This window comes from Halichoerus grypus, chromosome 6 (genome assembly GCF_964656455.1).
Source record: "Halichoerus grypus chromosome 6, mHalGry1.hap1.1, whole genome shotgun sequence".
Lineage (NCBI taxonomy): Eukaryota > Metazoa > Chordata > Mammalia > Carnivora > Phocidae > Halichoerus > Halichoerus grypus.
In genome coordinates this window covers 6524214-6541007 of record NC_135717.1, presented here as the reverse complement: position 1 = coordinate 6541007, position 16794 = coordinate 6524214, and the positions used below count along the sequence as shown (strand labels likewise).

The following is a 16794-nucleotide window of genomic DNA, read 5'->3' as shown; positions in this document are numbered from 1 at the left end:
GTGACAGGCTAGTCAATGCTGGGGACTAAAATGCAGCTGGCACCAGACCAATACAGATGGCCTTGTCTGCAAGGGGAAGTAATAGAGGCATGAATTTTGCTCCCCATCCTTCCCCAGAAGGAACACCTGACACGAGGAGACTCGCATCCTCAGAGTTGTACAGAAGGTGTGAAGGAAGACACTGTGTCAAACACCCCATGGCTCTCATCTACTCCTTCCTGTACTAACATGCTCATCATGTACTTTCCATACTCTACTCTAAATATGTGGGATAAAAATATAACTAAGACCCAGACATCATTCCGGTTGAAGATAGAGGAATCTAACATAATTATAGCACAGCCAAGGAAAAGTAACTGCTTCCTCCTCAACAGTGAAGGATTTATCTGCTTTCTCAGTCTCCCTAGCTACTGGTCAAAACTGAATCTCAAATACCATTCAGGGAAGCCTTAGGCTCAGATATCAGTGTAGGTGGACAGGTTGGCAGAAACTCAGTGATGCAAGGAGCCCTGGCTGTCTAATAGTTCCATCTCTTTGTATCGTGAGCCTACATGGTGCCCCTTCTCAGAAGCTGGGCCTGATTTCTACTGGCCAAGAGAACTGCTCACAGTAGGAGAGCCAGTGTTGCTTTGGAATGATTTGTGCATCACATTCAAATTTCACAGGTCACAATCTCAAGTGTGCAAAAATGAAAGGAGGATTATTGTTCCTAAGCTGTCAAGCTCCCATTCTTCTCAGTAAGGCCAAACTTGATCTTGCCAATTCTGGATAACCAGGTGGTATCTAAGTGTTGGTGGCTGGGCCCTGTGGTTGGTGTGGCAGTGGTGAGGTAAGTGACATTCCTGCCATTGGAGGAGGTGGGCCCCTCTCCCATTGTCATTCGATATTGGTTGGTCTCTCTACCTGCTGCATTCAGTCCATGGGCCAAGCACTAAATATTAAAAAGTCAAAATCCTTGCGTTATGAACCTGACACTCTAAAGGGATGAGAGACACTAAACAAATAACCACACAACTATGGAGCTATAAATCAAGACCTGCTATAGGGGCACCTGGGTGGCTTAGTCGGCTAAGCCTCTGCTCAGGTCATGATTCCAGAATCCCGGGATCGAGTCCTGGGATGGAGCCCTGCATCTGCTCAGCAGGGAGTCTGCTTCTCCCTCTGCCCTCACCCCGCTTGTGCTCTCTCTCTTGCTCTCTCTCAAATAAAATCTTAAAAAAAAAATCTATAAAGTAATGGTTTTGGTATATCTGGTGACTTTGCCCAGCCAGATAGCTGACCCTCACAAGCCCTTTAGAAATGTTCACTCAATATGAACTCATAAACAGTTCAACTGGTGGCTAAGAGAGGACAAGAGTTATAGAGTAACCCCAAATGATGCAATGTAGTTTCTTTTAGCAGGAGGAGGAGACATAAGTTCAAGTTTTAGTTCAAACATATGTAAAGGTTTGGAGTTTGCTGGATGTGGACTGCTTACTTTTTTTCTTCTTATGGATTATGCTTAAATGGCTCTTTCTACCTCTTGCTCTATGGGGAGGCACTAAGGTTATACATGATCAGAGACTTCATCGTGGATTCTAATTGGAGCCTGCCATGTCTGTCCAGCAGTGTAAATACATGGTGGGGAGCAGGACCATGACACCTCACTTCTCCCCACTCCCCTAGGACTTAAACCACCCATAGGATGAGAATGCACTTCTCCTCCTCCTCCTAGTGGGCAGAATTTGTCTCTAAACAGTTCCCCAAGTAGAGTACCTTGTGGGTCAATAATAGCTAAAACCCAAAAGAACCAACCACAGGAGTAAGGAGAGCTCATTCTCTCTTTACCAATACAGTGTTTTTATAAAATTCAGTTAGGATTTCTAGGCAGAGCCGGGACCAGAGAGGAGAGTGAAACATTTCACTTGAGGGCAAAATTGCCAAAATCTCAGTAGTCATATAAATGATATACTTTATTTGAATATAATATTTTAAAAAGTCAATATTAAAACAATAAGGGATAAAATATCAAAATTTTAAATAAAAAACCCTCTTACACTTTTGGTGGGAATGCAAGTTGGTACAGCCACTCTGGAAAACAGTATGGAGGTTCCTCAAGCTGTTAAAAATAGAGCTACCCTACAACACAGAAATTACACTACTAGGAATTTACCCCAAAGATACAGATGTAGTGAAAAGAAGGGGCACATGCACCCCAATGTTCATAGCAGCAATGTCCACAATAGCCAAACTGTGAAAGAAACCAAGATGCCCTTCAACAGATGAATGGATACAGAAGATGTGGTCCATATATACAATGGAATATTACCTGGCCATCAGAAAGGATGAATACCCATCATTTGCTTTGACATGGATGGAACTAGAGGTGATTATGCTAAGTGAAATAAGTGAAGCAGAGAAATACATTTATCATATGGTTTCACTCATATGTGGAACATTACAAATAGCATGGAGGACCACAGGGGAAGGGAGGGAAAACTGAATGGGAAGAAGTCAGAGAGGAAGACAAACCATGAGAGACTCTGGACTCTGGGAAACAAAATGAGGGTTACAGAAGGGAGGGGGGTGGGGGATAGGATAACTGGGTGATGGGTATTAAGGAGGGCACATGTTGTGATGAGCAGTGGGTGTTATATGCAACTAATGAATCACTGAACACTACATCAAAAACTTATGATGTACTATATGCTGGCTAACTAAACATAATTAAAAAAACTAAATAAATAAACTAAAAAATAAATAAATAAAGACACAAAGTCTCTGACCATTTATAACCTCTCTCTCTCTTTCTCTCTCTCTCTCTCTATATATAGATAGATAGATAGATAGATAGATAGATAGATAGATATGTAATTTGCTACAAAAAACAATGGGAAGGAGAAAACTAGAGAATAATTCCAGGAGTTCCATCATTTGACTAACAGGGGTTTCCAAAGAAAGAATAGAAAAAAATGAGACACATGGGGCACCTGGGTGACTTGGTTGGTTAACTGTCAGACTTGATTTTGGCTTAGGTCATGATCTCAGGGTTGTGAGATCGAGCCCTGCATCAGGCTTCACACTGGGCATGGACCCTGCTTGGGATTATCTCTCTCCCTCCCTCTGGCCCTCCCCCCACCACTCACATGTGCGCTCTCTCTCTCTCAAAAACAAACAAACAAACAAACAAACAAAAAATTAAAACTGAGAGAAATAATACAAAAAAATTTCCCAGGACTGAAGAACAACGGTCTCCAGAGTGAAAAGCCAATACACTGCACTGTCCAATATACAGCCCCTGGACACACATATGGCAAGTTATATTTAAATATACATTTATTAAAAATAGATAAAATTAGAAATGGAATTCCTCAGCCACACCAGCCACATTTCAAGTGTGTGATAGTCTCATGTGGCTGGAGGCAACCATATTGCACAACACAGATACAGAACATTTGTTCACAGCAGCAGAAAGGTCTCTTGCGGGCACCTGGGTCACAGCAGAAAGGTCTCTTGCGGGCACCTGGGTGGCAGAGTCAGTTGAGTGTCTGACTCTTGGTTTCAGCTCAGTCATGATCTCAGGGTCATGATCTCAGGGTCAAGCTCTGCACTCAGCAGACTTCTGCTATGAATGAGATGCCATCTAAACTGGATACCCTGACAGCCAGGGTAAATGAGGCAGAAGAATGAATTAGTGAGCTAGAAGATAAGATGCGAGAAAAGAAGGAAGTTGAGGAGGCCTGGGATAAACAGCTAAAAGCCCATGAGATCAGACTAAGAGAGATCAATGATGCCATGAAACATTCCAATGTCAGAATTATTGGGATCCCTAAGGGGGTGGAGAGAGAGAGAGGACTAGAAGGTACATTTGAGCAAATCGTAGCTGAGAACTACACTAATCTGGGGAAGGAAACAAGCATTCACGTCCAAGAGGCAGAGAGGACCCCTCCCAAGATCAGTGAGAATAGACCAATGCCCCAGCATATAATAGTAAAACTTGCAAATCTTAGAGCCAAGGAAGCTATCCTGAGACCTGCTGGGGGAAGAGATTTACATACAGAGGGAGGAACATCAGAATAACGTCAGACCTGTCCACAGAGACCTGGCAAGCCAGAAAGGACTGGCAAGACATATTCAGGGTACTAAATGAGAAGAACATGCAGCCAAGGATACTTTATCCAGCAAGGCTGTCATTCAGAATTGACAGAGAGACAAGGAGCTTCCAGGACTGGCAGAAACTGAAAATATATGTGACCACCAAGCTGGCTATGCAAGAAATATTGAGGGAGATTCTATAAAAGAAGAAAGACCCCAAGAGTAATATACACCAGAAATTTACAGAGACAATCTATAGAAAGAGGGACTTCACAGGCAACATGGTGGCACTAAAATCATATCTTTCAATAGTCACTCTCAATATGAACGGCCTAAATGCTCCCATGAAATGGCACAGGGTTGCAGATTGGAGAGGAAGACATGACCCATCCATATGCTGTCTACAAGAGACTCACATGCAAGAGAACCTAAAGATGCATCCAGACTGAAAATGAGGGGATGGAGAACATTTTTCATGCCAACAGACCTCAAAAGAAAGCTGGGGTAGCAATTCTCATATCAGACAAATTAGATTTTAAACTAAAGACTGTAGTAAGAGGTACAGAGGGACACTATATCATTCTTAAAGGGTCTATCCAACAAGAAGATCTAACAATTGTAAATATCGATGCCCCCAACATGGGAGCAGACCACTACATAAGCCAACTGTTAGCCAAAATAGACATATTGATAATAATACTTTAATAGTAGGAGACCTCAACACTCTACTCTCAGCAATAGACAGATCATCTAAGCAGAAGATCAACAAAGAAACAAGAGCTTTGAATGACACACTGGACCAGATGGGCTTTGTAGATATATACAGAACATTCCACCCTAAAACAACAGAATACTCATTCTCCTCGAACGCACCTGGAACTTTCTCCAGAATAGACCACATACTGGGCTACAAATCAGGTCTCAGCAGATACCAAAAGACTGAGATTATCCCCTGAATATTCTCAGACCACAATGCTTTGAAAGTAGAACTCAATCACAAGAAAAAATTTGGAAGGAATTCAAACACTTGGAAGCTAAAGACCATCCTGCTTAAAAATGTTTGGGTCAACCAGGAAATTAAAGAAGAACTTAAACAATTCATGGAAACCAAGGAGAATGAAAACACATTGGTCCAAAACCTATGGGATACTGCAAAGGCGGTCCTAAGGGGGAAATACATAGCCATCCAAGCCTCACTCAAAAAAATAGAAAAACCTTGAAAACACAAGCTAACTTTACACCTTAAAGAACTGGAGAAAGAACGACAAATAAAGCCTAAGCCAAGCAGGAGAAGAGAAATAATAAAGATTAGAGCAGAGATCAGTGAATTAGAAACAAGAAATACAGTAGAGCAGGTCAATGAAACTAGAAGCTGGTTCTGTGAAAGAATTAATAAGATCGATAAACCACTGGCCAGACTTATCCAAAAGAAAAGAGAAAGGACCCAAATTAATAAAATTATGAGTGAAAGGGGAGAGATCGCAACTAACACCAAGGAAATAGAAACAATTATTAGAAATTATTATCAACAATTATATGCCAATAAATTAAGCAACCTGGAAGAAATGGATGCCTTCCTGGAAACCTATAAACTTCCAAGACTGAAACAAGAAGTAATTGACAATCTGAATAGACCAATAACCAGTAACAAGAGTGAAGCAGTGATCGAAAACCTCCCAAAAAACAAGAGTCCAGGGCCTGACAGATTCCCAGGGGAATTCTACCAAACATTCAAAGAAGAAATAATACCTTTTCTTCTGAAGCTGTTTCAAAAAACAGAAACAGAAGGGAAACTTCCAAACTCCTTCTATGAGACCAGCACTATCTTGATCCCAAAACCAGGCAAAGACCCCATCAAAAAGGAGAATTAAGACCAATATCCCTGATGAATATGGATGCCAAAATAGTCAACAAGATCCCAGCCAAGAGGATCCAACAGTACATTAAATAAAAGGATTATCCATCACAACCAGGTGGGATTTATTCCTGGGATGCAAGGGTGGTTCAACATTTGCAAATCAATCAATGTGATAGAACACATTAATGAGAGAAGAGACAAGAACCATATGATCCTCTCAATTGATGCAGAAAAAGCATTTGACAAAATACTGCATTCTTTCCTGATTAAAACTCTTCAGAGTGTAGGGGTAAAAGGAACATTCTTCAAAATCATAAAAACCATCTATGAAAAGCCCACAGCAAATATCATTCTGAATGGGGAAAAGATCAGGAACACGACGAGGATTTCTTTTTTTTTTTTTTAATTATGTTATGTTAGTCACCATACATTACATCATTAGTTTTTGATGTAGTGTTCCATGATTCCTTGTTTACGTATAACACCCAGTACTCCATGCAATATGTGCCCTGCTTAATATCCATCACCAGGCTAACCCATCCCCCCATCCCCTCCCCTCTAAAACCCTCAATTTGTTTCTCAGAGTCCATAGTCTCTCATGGTTTTTCTCCCCCTCCGATTTCCCCCCCTTCATTTTTCCCTTCCTACTATCCTCCTCCCCTCCTCCTCCTCCTTTCTTCTTCTTCTTCTTCTTCTTCTTCTTCTTCTTCTTCTTCTTCTTCTTCTTCTTCTTCTTCTTCTTCTTCTTCCTTCTTCTGCTTCTGCTTCTTCTCCTCTTCTTCTTCTTCTTCTTCTTCTTCTTCTTCTTCTTCTTCTTCTTCTTCTTCTTCTTCTTCTTCTTCTTCTTCTTCTGCTTCTTCTTCTTCTTCTTCTGCTTCTTCTTCTGCTTCTTCTTCTTCTGCTTCTTCTGCTTCTGCTTCTTCTTCTGCTTCTGCTTCTTCTTCTTCTGCTGCTTCTTCTTCTTCTGCTTCTTCTTCTTCTTCTTTCTGCTTCTGCTTCTGCTTCTTCTCCTTCTCCTTCCCCTCCTCCTCCTCCTCCTCCTTCTTCTTTTTTTTGACATATAATGTATTATTTGTTTCAGAGGTACAGGTCTGTGATTCATCAGTCTTACACAATTCACAGCACTCACCATAGCACCTACCCTTCCCAATGTCCATCACCCAGCCACCCAATCCCTCCCACCCCCTACCACTCCAGCAACCCTCAATTTGTTTCCTGAGATTAAGAGTCTCTTATGGTTTGTCTCCCTCTCTGGTTTCATCTTGTTTCATTTATTCCTCCCTTCCCCTATGATCCTCTGCCTTGTTTCTCAAATTCCTCATATCAGTGAGATCATATGATACTTGTCTTTCTCTGATTGACTTACTTCACTTAGCATAATACCCTCTAGTTCCATCCACGTCATTGCAAATGGCAAGATTTCATTTTTTTGATGGCTGCATAATATTCTATTGTATATATATACCACATCTTCTTTATCCATTCATCTGTTGATGGACATCTTGGCTCTTTCCATAGTTTGGCTATTGTGAACATTGCTGCTATAAACATTGGGGTGCACGTAACCCTTCAGATCACTACATTTGTATCTTTGGGGAAATACCCAGTAGTGCAATTCCTGGGTCGTACGGTAGCTCTATTTTCAACTTTTTGCGGAACCTCCATACTGTTTTCCAGAGTGACTGCACCAGCTTGTATTCCCACCAACAGTGTAGGAGGGTTCCCCTTTCTCCACATCCCCGCCAACATCTGTCGTTTCCTGACTTGTTAATTTTAGCCATTCTGACTGGTGTGAGGTGGTATCTCATTGAGGTTTTGGATTTCCCTGATGCCGAGTGATGTTGAGCACTTTTTCATGTGTCTGTTGGCCATTTGGATGTCTTCTTTGCAGAAATGTCTGTTCATGTCTTCTGCCCATTTCTTGATTGGATTAGTTGTTCTGTGGGGTGTTGAGTTTGATAAGTTCTTTATAGATTTTGGATACTAGCCATTTATCTGATATGTCATTTGTAAATATCTTCTCCCATCCTGTCGGTTGTCTTTTGGTTTTGTTGACTGTTTCCTTTGCTGTGCAAAAGCTTTTTATCTTGATGAAGTCCCAATAGTTCATTTTTGCCCTTGCTTCCCTTGCCTTTGGCGATGTGTCTAGGAAGAAGTTGTGTGGCTGAGGTCGAAGAGGTTGCTGCCTGTGTTCTCCTCAAGGATTTTGATGGATTCCTGTTTCACATTTAGGTCTTTCATCCATTTGGAGTCTATTTTTGTTTGTGGTGTAAGGAAATGGTCCAGTTTCATTCTTCTGCATGGGGCTGTCAATTTTCCCAACACCATTTGTTGAAGCGATTGTCTTTTTTCCACTGGACATTTTTTCCTGCTTTGTTGAAGATTAGTTGACCATAGAGTTGAGGGTCCATTTCTGGGCTCTCTATTCTGTTCCATTGATCTATGTGTTTGTTTTTGTGCCAGTACCATACTGTCTTGATGATTATAGCTTTGTAATAGAGCTTGAAGTCTGGAATTGTGATGCCACCAGCTTTGCCTTTCTTTTTCAACATTCCTCTGGCTATTCGGGGTCTTTTCTGGTTCCATCAAATTTTAGGATTATTTGTTCCATTTCATTGAGAAAAGTTGATGGTATTTTGATAGGGATTGCTTTAAATGTGTAGATTGCTCTAGGTAGCATAGACATTTTCACAATATTTGTTCTTCCAATCCATGAGCATGGAACGTTTTTCCATTTCTTTGTATGACGAGGATTTCTTATTATCATAAAACAACTTCTTGGTCTCATTTAGGTAACGAGCATCTCTGAGTTCAGTCTCTCTGATCCTCACCTGCCATTTCCCTTTCCCTGCTCCTCCCAGAATGAGCTCAGGATGTCTGGGGATGTGACTTCTGGGCTGGGAAAGTGGGCCTCAGACCCTCTCTCTGCCCTGGACCTTACAAGTGACACCTGCTCTCTGCCCTGGTTCTACAGAGGTCCTTGATGGTCTGTGGCTGTGTTCATGGCTCTATAAGGACTGGGAATTGCCCCTACTGACCTGGGCCTTTCTCACTGGTCCCCGGGTCCCAGCCTCACCGTCCCCCCAACTTTGCTGAGAGTGTACGGTCACTGCTGTGTGTTCTCTAGCCCACCTCTGACAGGCATGTGCAGGCCCACTACTATCATCCCTGCATCACAGATGGGGAAACTGAGGCCCTTAGGGTTGAATAACTAGATCCCCCATCTCTTTTTGGCACAGGTGGTTTGGGATCCAGGCAGAGTCCACCCCTCAACCAGCACAGCCTAGTGGTGGCAGTAATATTCAGCCTTCCAACAGAGCAATTGCTGGGACCCTACCTCTCTACATATGTGTATACCTACCCCACACACACACTCCCTTGTACCCAAACCCCTGTACACACAAACACACATGCCCCCATGTACACACATCCTGTACACACAAACACACAACTTCTAGACACACACACTCCCCTGTACATTCAAACACATATCTAAACACACACACCCTTGTACAGAAACAGACACACACACACACACACACACCCCTAGACACACACACCCCTGGACACAGACACACCACCACCACCACTTCCCTCCCTGCCTGGCAAGCCCAGCTGACAGTCAACCTCCGGAGAGTCTGCTGAGTTCCCTGCTGTGGCATCCAAGATAGCCCAGCTCCCCTGTCTCTGGATTAGTTATTACTCTGTAACAAATTACCCTAGAACACAGTGGCATAAAACAATGATTTTATTAACTCAGAATCTGTGAGTGAGCAATTCAGAAGTGACTCAGCTGAGTGGCTCTGACCTTACTCTCATGAGGCTGTGGCCAAGCTACTGGCTGGGGCTGCCATCATCTGCACGCTGGACTGAGCTGGAAGCTACATCACAGGTAGCTCACTCATGGACCTGGCAGGTCAGCACCAACTGTAGCAGGAGGTCTCAGGTGCATGCCATGTGGCCACTTAACTGTCTTCACAACATAGCAGCCGACTTCCCCCAGTCAAGTGACCAAGAGGGGCAAGGTGGAGGCATCTTTTTCTCTTATGACTCGGCTGAGAGTCACACACCGACATGTCCACAATATCCTCCTGGCTTCTCAGGCCAGCCCTGTTCATGGGGTGGAGACTACACACCAGGAGGAGAGACACTGGGGTGCTCTTCAAAGTTGGCTACCCCTCCAGCTACAGCATGCTAGGGGCACAAAGCCTTGGTGTCAAGGAGGCCCAGCATGTGACAGGTTTCAATAAAATCAGTCCTCTCCCTTCTTCCATTTTGTCCTGATCCATGGGACTCCAAGACACCTACTTGGACACCAACTTCTTAGACACCAACACTCCTTTCTCTGCGCTCACCCACAACCACACTGCTGCCTCCTTGATTCACAGGAACTGAAAGCTGATGGCTTCCTCCAGTTTACCCCAATTGTCACCTCTCTTCTGACTCCACTGAAGTGAAAGAGGGGTATTGCAATGATTTAATGTGGCATGACAGACCACCCAAAAGGATTGGACAATCTTTTATTTTACCCATGAAATAATGGACTGGACTCAGCTGGCCAGCCCTTGCTGGGAGTCTCATGTGGATGCAGACAGGCTGAGGCTGGGATCATCCTGAAGGCTCTCTTCATATGTCTGGGTTGGAGACACTCAAACAGCTGGGCTTGGAATGCCTGGGGCTCCTGAGGCTCTTCTGCCTTTGTAGATACGTATGATGATAGATAGATAGATAGATAGATAGATAGATAGATAGATAATAGATAGATATAGATATCGATATAGATGACAGGTAGGTAAATAGGTAAATATGATTAGATGATAAAGAGATAGAGACAGGTAAGTAGATGATAAATAGAATCCTATACACTTACATACAAACTTACAGTACAACACTTACAAACAAGAATTTGCATCTTCAAACAAGATTCCACAGAGAGGGCAATTCTTGGCTAAAAGAAGTGAATATGGAAGTTCACATACCCAACAGGGCCTTCCAGCCCCATGGACAGTCACCTACTCTGCAGAAGCCAGTCTGTCACAGGAGAGGAAACAAACCCTTGAGTTAGCTAGTTTTGACTCGACATTTCTCTGGTCCTGCCTATGTTTGACCCCCAAAGATTTAAGCAGCTCTCATCCGAGGTTTTCATGCATCCTGGACACTGCACAGCCTGGACATGACCAGACACACTGAGCAGAACTCTGGCACCAGAAAAACAATTCTAAGACAGGGCTGGAGAGAGCCCATCTGAACGCAGTGGAGCTTTTACTGCAGTGCATCCCTGCCCCCAAGACTGCCCACTCCTAGTTGTGATGACTATGAACCATAAAACTAAAAACTGCCCGTTGTTTTATCAGCCAAAAGGGGGGGTTAATCAGGAATAAATGAGAATTGCAATCCAGAACAAACAGGCTGCAGCAACCATAGCCAAGTCTAAAGAACAAAGGGGAGGTATGTTTTTCAGGAGAAAAGGGGAAGCTGGGAAGGCTGTTACAAACTGGAGCCCATTGGAGAACCCGGGAGTGAGAAGTGTGGTGGCTTCTCATTGGCAGAGCTCTTCTTGGGGAGAAGAGGTGGTGGATTGTGGTGACAAGGAGAGCCCTTCTTCCTCCAGCTGGGATAGTAAGGTAGAGCCAGGTCAAATCCCTGTGAGGTCAAGTCCATCACTTCCTGTTGGGTCTGGCTGGTAGGGCGTGAGGGCGCCCCCTGCTGAAACCTCCCCACTCCATCTCAGTGAGGTTCACATATTGATTATCATCTGACAAAGGCCCTTCTAGAAGGGGGATGTTTATATTGTTCTTGGAAAATTCCTGGACAACATCAGCTGAGACATTAATATCTTCATAGTTAAACCTTTGTGAAAGATGTCCGCAATTACTTTCTCAAATGGCAGATTGAAGCTGGACTCGACAGGGATGGAACCCAAATGTCCAAACGAACGTGGCCTCCTGAGGACAGAGGATAATACAGCTATGAAAGTAATAGCTGACATTGATTACGTGCTCGCTGCGTGCTGCGAGGTCTGTGTCCTAAACACCTCACACATACATCATCTGGTTTCATTGTCATGTCAGATAGGCACTGGCATTATGCCCCTATTTTACACAACCTGAGGCATTAAGTACCAAGGCGGGAAGTGTTAACTAATTAGCTCGAGGTCCCACGTAGAGGAGGAAGATACCAGACTCCTGTCGCTGGGCAGCATACTCATCCCCCAGTTGCTGGCAGTATTCACTCTTACAAGCTCACAGCTACCCCACTCTCTGGAGAATCACTCTTGGCCAAACTGAATCCACTTCACCTAGGAGTTTGTGCCTCCTGGGGTTGGGAGGGCAGTCTATGACCCACTGATGGGGTACAAAATGCCAGCCCCTGCTGCACAGTCATATCCACTCTGTAATACAATTCTGGCTCCAGAGCTCCCCATGAGATCGGGCTACCCTGACCACAGCTTTGCTCAGCTTGTCCTCTTTCCCTACCCAGCTCCCCTCAATCCTTTCTCCTGAGAGCACTCTCGCAGCAGACCATTTGCTCCAGAGCCCCCACCTCAGGCTCTACTTTTAGGGACCTGACCTGAGACAGTGACAAAGCCCAAGCTAATTTGTGCACAGTGGCATTCAGCTAAGGGGCATACAGGTGCTGAAATGTGGCCCAAGTTCTGTGGGTCCAGCTATGCAAAGGGAACACCTTTGCCTCATTTACCCAAAGCTACTGATTGATCTAGACTCAGCCCTGGACTGAGCTGGGATTCAAACCACAGGAGCTTCAGCTTCAGAGCACCCCATCTCTCAATCACTGTGTGGTGCTGCCTCGTTGTATTAAATAATACAAGTCAGACTAAGGCAAGGGACGGGGAGATCTGTGTAGGCTCAAGCTGTTTTTGTGACCCACTTCTCCCCAAAACAATCACAACTTTCTAGAAGGGTCTCTTCCAAGAACTATGTTACTGACACATCCCAGAGTAAATGCTGACCTGCTATTTCATAATCCCCTGTAATTCCTACAAAGACATTCTCCCACAAAGTCAGGAAGTGGACACTGACACATTACTCCAAGTAACAATCAGAGCCCTCAATTCCCCAAACTGTCCCCACAATGTCCTTTATAACAGAAGGACCCCTCTCACACATTGAGGTTACATGTCACCCCTCCTTTGTCTCTTTACTTCAATCTGGACCGCTTCCTTAGTTTGTCTCTGGCTTTTGTTAAAAAACAAAATTCCAGCAACTCAAGTTGAACATCTAATTGGCTTTATTAAGTGATTCATGAATCGGCACCATCCCACCTGCCAGGTAGACAGATGCTCCCAGGAGGTGTACAAAATGCAGGGTTTTCTAGGGAGGAGGGTGGGGCAGGAAGAACACAGAGGGAAAAGAAAGCATTGCTTCAGGCCAGGACACCTTCATTCTGGGGGATGGACTTGCAGGGTTTCTATCCTGCAGATAACTCATTAGTGCCAACAGGGAATTTCAAACGACCTTTAAATGGTCATCTTCCTGGGATCCTTTTTTTTTATTTTTTATTTTTGTAGACTTTAATTATACATATATTATAAACACCCAAAAGACACTGTTACTGTCTTAATCACTCAACATTCATTGGATTTACCTACACAGTTCCTCTTTTCATCATTTCAATCTTTCCATCTAGGTTTTTCTTCTACCTGAACAATTCTCTCCAGTATTTCACTTAGATCTGGCAATAAATACTTTTTGTTTGCTTGATTTATTTTGGGTTTTTTCTATTTTTTATAATCATTTATTTTATTTTATTTTATTTTATTATGTTATGTTAATCACCATACATTACATCATTAGTTTTTGATGTAGTATTCCATGATTCCTGAGATATTCAATCGAGGTAATTAGGCATTGTTTGCTGTGTGGTGGGGTTGGGGGGGCAAGTGACTCCAATCCTGGCTTGTTTTTTTCTTTTTTATCATTTTCAGGACTGTGACTTTGTAGAAGATTACACACCAGTTACAGATTAGGAGTAGATAGTCCTTTATTTTGGTTTGTCTGACAATTCTTGGGATTTCTTTTCAGGTTTGCCTCCTTGGCAAGAATATCCCCGAGGTGACGCTGGGTTCCTTTCACCACATCCTGTCAGGTGATGCTCCATCACTTCCTCCTGTTCCTGATGAGGCTCACTGGTCTGCCAGGTCTCCGCTCTGTGAGCTGCTCTTTCCTCAGTAACTCATGGCTGTCTCAGCTGTAGTACTTTAAAACTGTGTGAGTGTCCTCTTTAATTGTAATCTATCCCTGTATTTCTTTCCACATGTATGTACTCGATTTTCCAGTTTTATTCAATGGGTTATAATCTCTTCCTATCGTTAGTGTCCATGATGCCCAAATCGTGCCTGACGGGTGGCTGAAACCCCTCACATTAGCTCTGTGTCCTGTGGATGTGTCCCCATCACTGTGTAGCACAAGATGCTCCAGGCTCATCATGTGCTCTCCCAGCCTGGAATCAGCCATTTCTCTGAAAAGCCCTAGTTCCTTGCAGTCGAAAATGACATTTATAAGCCAAAAATGGGCACAAGGTATGCTCATTGCTCTTATAATGTCATGTTTCTAAGAACTGTCTGTGGAGAGAGGTAGGGGATATGTGTTTTTACACAAAGACAAACACACACATTTCTATCTCTCTCTACCAATCTATCATGTATCCATAGGAAAGCATGACACTTCTCCAACATTGAGAAACTCCTGAAACCATGTAGCTTTAATATATTTACTTATTTGATCAATCCCCTTTCATGTAACTAACCCTCACTCCATCCCTTCACACTCATGTATGCCCCCACCATGCTACTTGGGTTTTCCACACTGTAGTTAGGCTCCGGGGGTTCTCGCCAGACCAACCCTCTGTGTGGGGACCCTTCTCACCAAGCTTGGGCTTCCACACCCATGCCAGGCTGCTCTTTCATGTGGACACCCTCTTCATCCTACTCAGTCTCTAATTTGGAGTCACTGTGACTCCCTTCTCTGCCCCTGACCCTCAATGTGGGGCTGCTCACCTGGCTGTGCCCCACCTATGGCTTTAGGACTGAATTATCCAGGAAGGAAGGCAAAGGAAGAGAAGAGAGGAGAAGGGAAAGAAGGGGTGGGGAGGGGAGGGAAGGAAAAGGAAGAATCCTGTGCAGCTTCTGATACCAGCTGAAATGGGCAAATGCTTTTAGCCTTTCTGTCCAATCAACTGGCCAATCAACTATCTCTGAAACCATGTTCATTGTGTCGGGACAGTTGGGAGCTGAGGCTGGAACACAAAGAGAAAACATGTTCCCTGCCTACCAGAACATAAGGGCAGATGAGATGAAAATGAATCATATAATACTAAGTGTCTCAATAGAGAGTTATAAAAAACATGTGCTCCAAAACCTGTAGAATTAAACTCTGAACACACTTTCTGAGCCATGGGCAAAGTCACAGTGGATTAACTTTCACCTATCTTTTTTTTTTTTTTTAATTTATTTGAGAGACAGAGGCAGGAGGAGGGACAGAGGGAGAGGAAGAAGCAGACTCCCTGCTGAGCACAGAGTCCAACGTGGAACTCCATCCCAGGACCTTGGGATCATTACCTGAGCTGAAGGCAGACGCTTAACTGACTGAGCCACCCAGGTGCCCCAACTCTCACCTATCTTAGCATATCACATTGGAGTTCTGAACAAGCTCCACCCACCCAGTAACTATATGGTCAAAATACTCAGTCATTGGCTCTCACTCATCAGTTCTACGGATTCCCCCTTAATGTGCACGAAACCATCAGTTAGTACTTTTGTAAAGAGATGTTGATTGATTGGCTCAGTGTATATTTAATGTAAAATATTCAAAATAAGACATGTGATATAAATGTCACTACCACAGTCATGACACTAATTCTTGTTTTCATTAAAGTTTGTTGATAAAATTGTTGAGAAAGTTTTATTCTTGATCGGTGCTCAGGGGAGTAGCTGGCACTAACTGGGGGTAGTCTGTGTGAACCAGACAGGCTGAGTCTACATCTCCGGCAACTATTACCACCTCCTTTACTCTCCACAATATATAATGCTCCACACAGACACCACAAAAGCTAAATGAATGCACAGAATCCCTAGTCATCCGTCACAGGCAGTACATGAAGGCCATCTTCATTTCTGGGTTTTACTCACAAAGAAAATTGAAGTCTCTGGTGATCTGGGACACAGCTTCTTGAAGAACGAAGGGGAAGTCTTTAGAGAAAGTCAGACTCCACTCACACTCCCATCTCTTGGCTCAATCTTGAGAACAATGGGTTTTTCTGGTTGAATCAACCCTTGAGCACTTAATTTCAGGGGGATCTGCAACAGTTAAGCATAAGAGAACCAACAAATGAAACCCTGCCAACAACAGAAGCAAAGCAGGCAAGATACATGAAGGACAATAATGCATTACAAACATATAAATACTATTTTTAGATTCATCTATCTCTGATTCTTTAAAATTACTCTGTAAGCTGCCAAGATGGAGCATGGAAGCATTCATCTATCACTCTTTCAACAGAATATCTATTGAATACTTACTCTGTACCAGGCTGGAGACACACTCATATTGGCTGGTGTTCTTTTTTGATTTTAATTTTAAGAAAAAAGGGTGAGTGTTTAAAATTTAAAACAGGTTCTTAGCCATTGTGGCAAACAATTCTGAAAAGTGCCAGAGTTAATTTTCATATGTTGAATCTTGAGTGTTTATTACACATTTTATTGTGTGGACATCCACACTGCTAAACATCCTGTCACCTCTGCCATGGAAACATCCATTCATGATGACAGATTGGGATGGGATGGGAGCACAGCCTGACCGGAGCCAGGCTTGCGGAAGGTGGAGCCAAGTAGCCAGGATGGCCTG

General features: G+C 43.4%; 1 protein-coding gene across 1 annotated transcript in view; it reads right to left on the bottom strand.

Moving 5' to 3' along the window:
• Positions 1 to 13162: 13162 nt before the first annotated feature.
• LOC118518203 (cytochrome P450 3A12) overlaps positions 13163 to 16794 on the bottom strand; it is a 34789-nt gene continuing 31157 nt past the window's right edge. Inside the window, exon 13 of the mRNA XM_036064786.2 lies at positions 13163 to 16247. Within this exon, the coding sequence (XP_035920679.1) occupies positions 16152 to 16247 (96 nt within the window). The 3' untranslated portion in view covers positions 13163 to 16151. The remainder of the gene's footprint in view (positions 16248 to 16794) is intronic.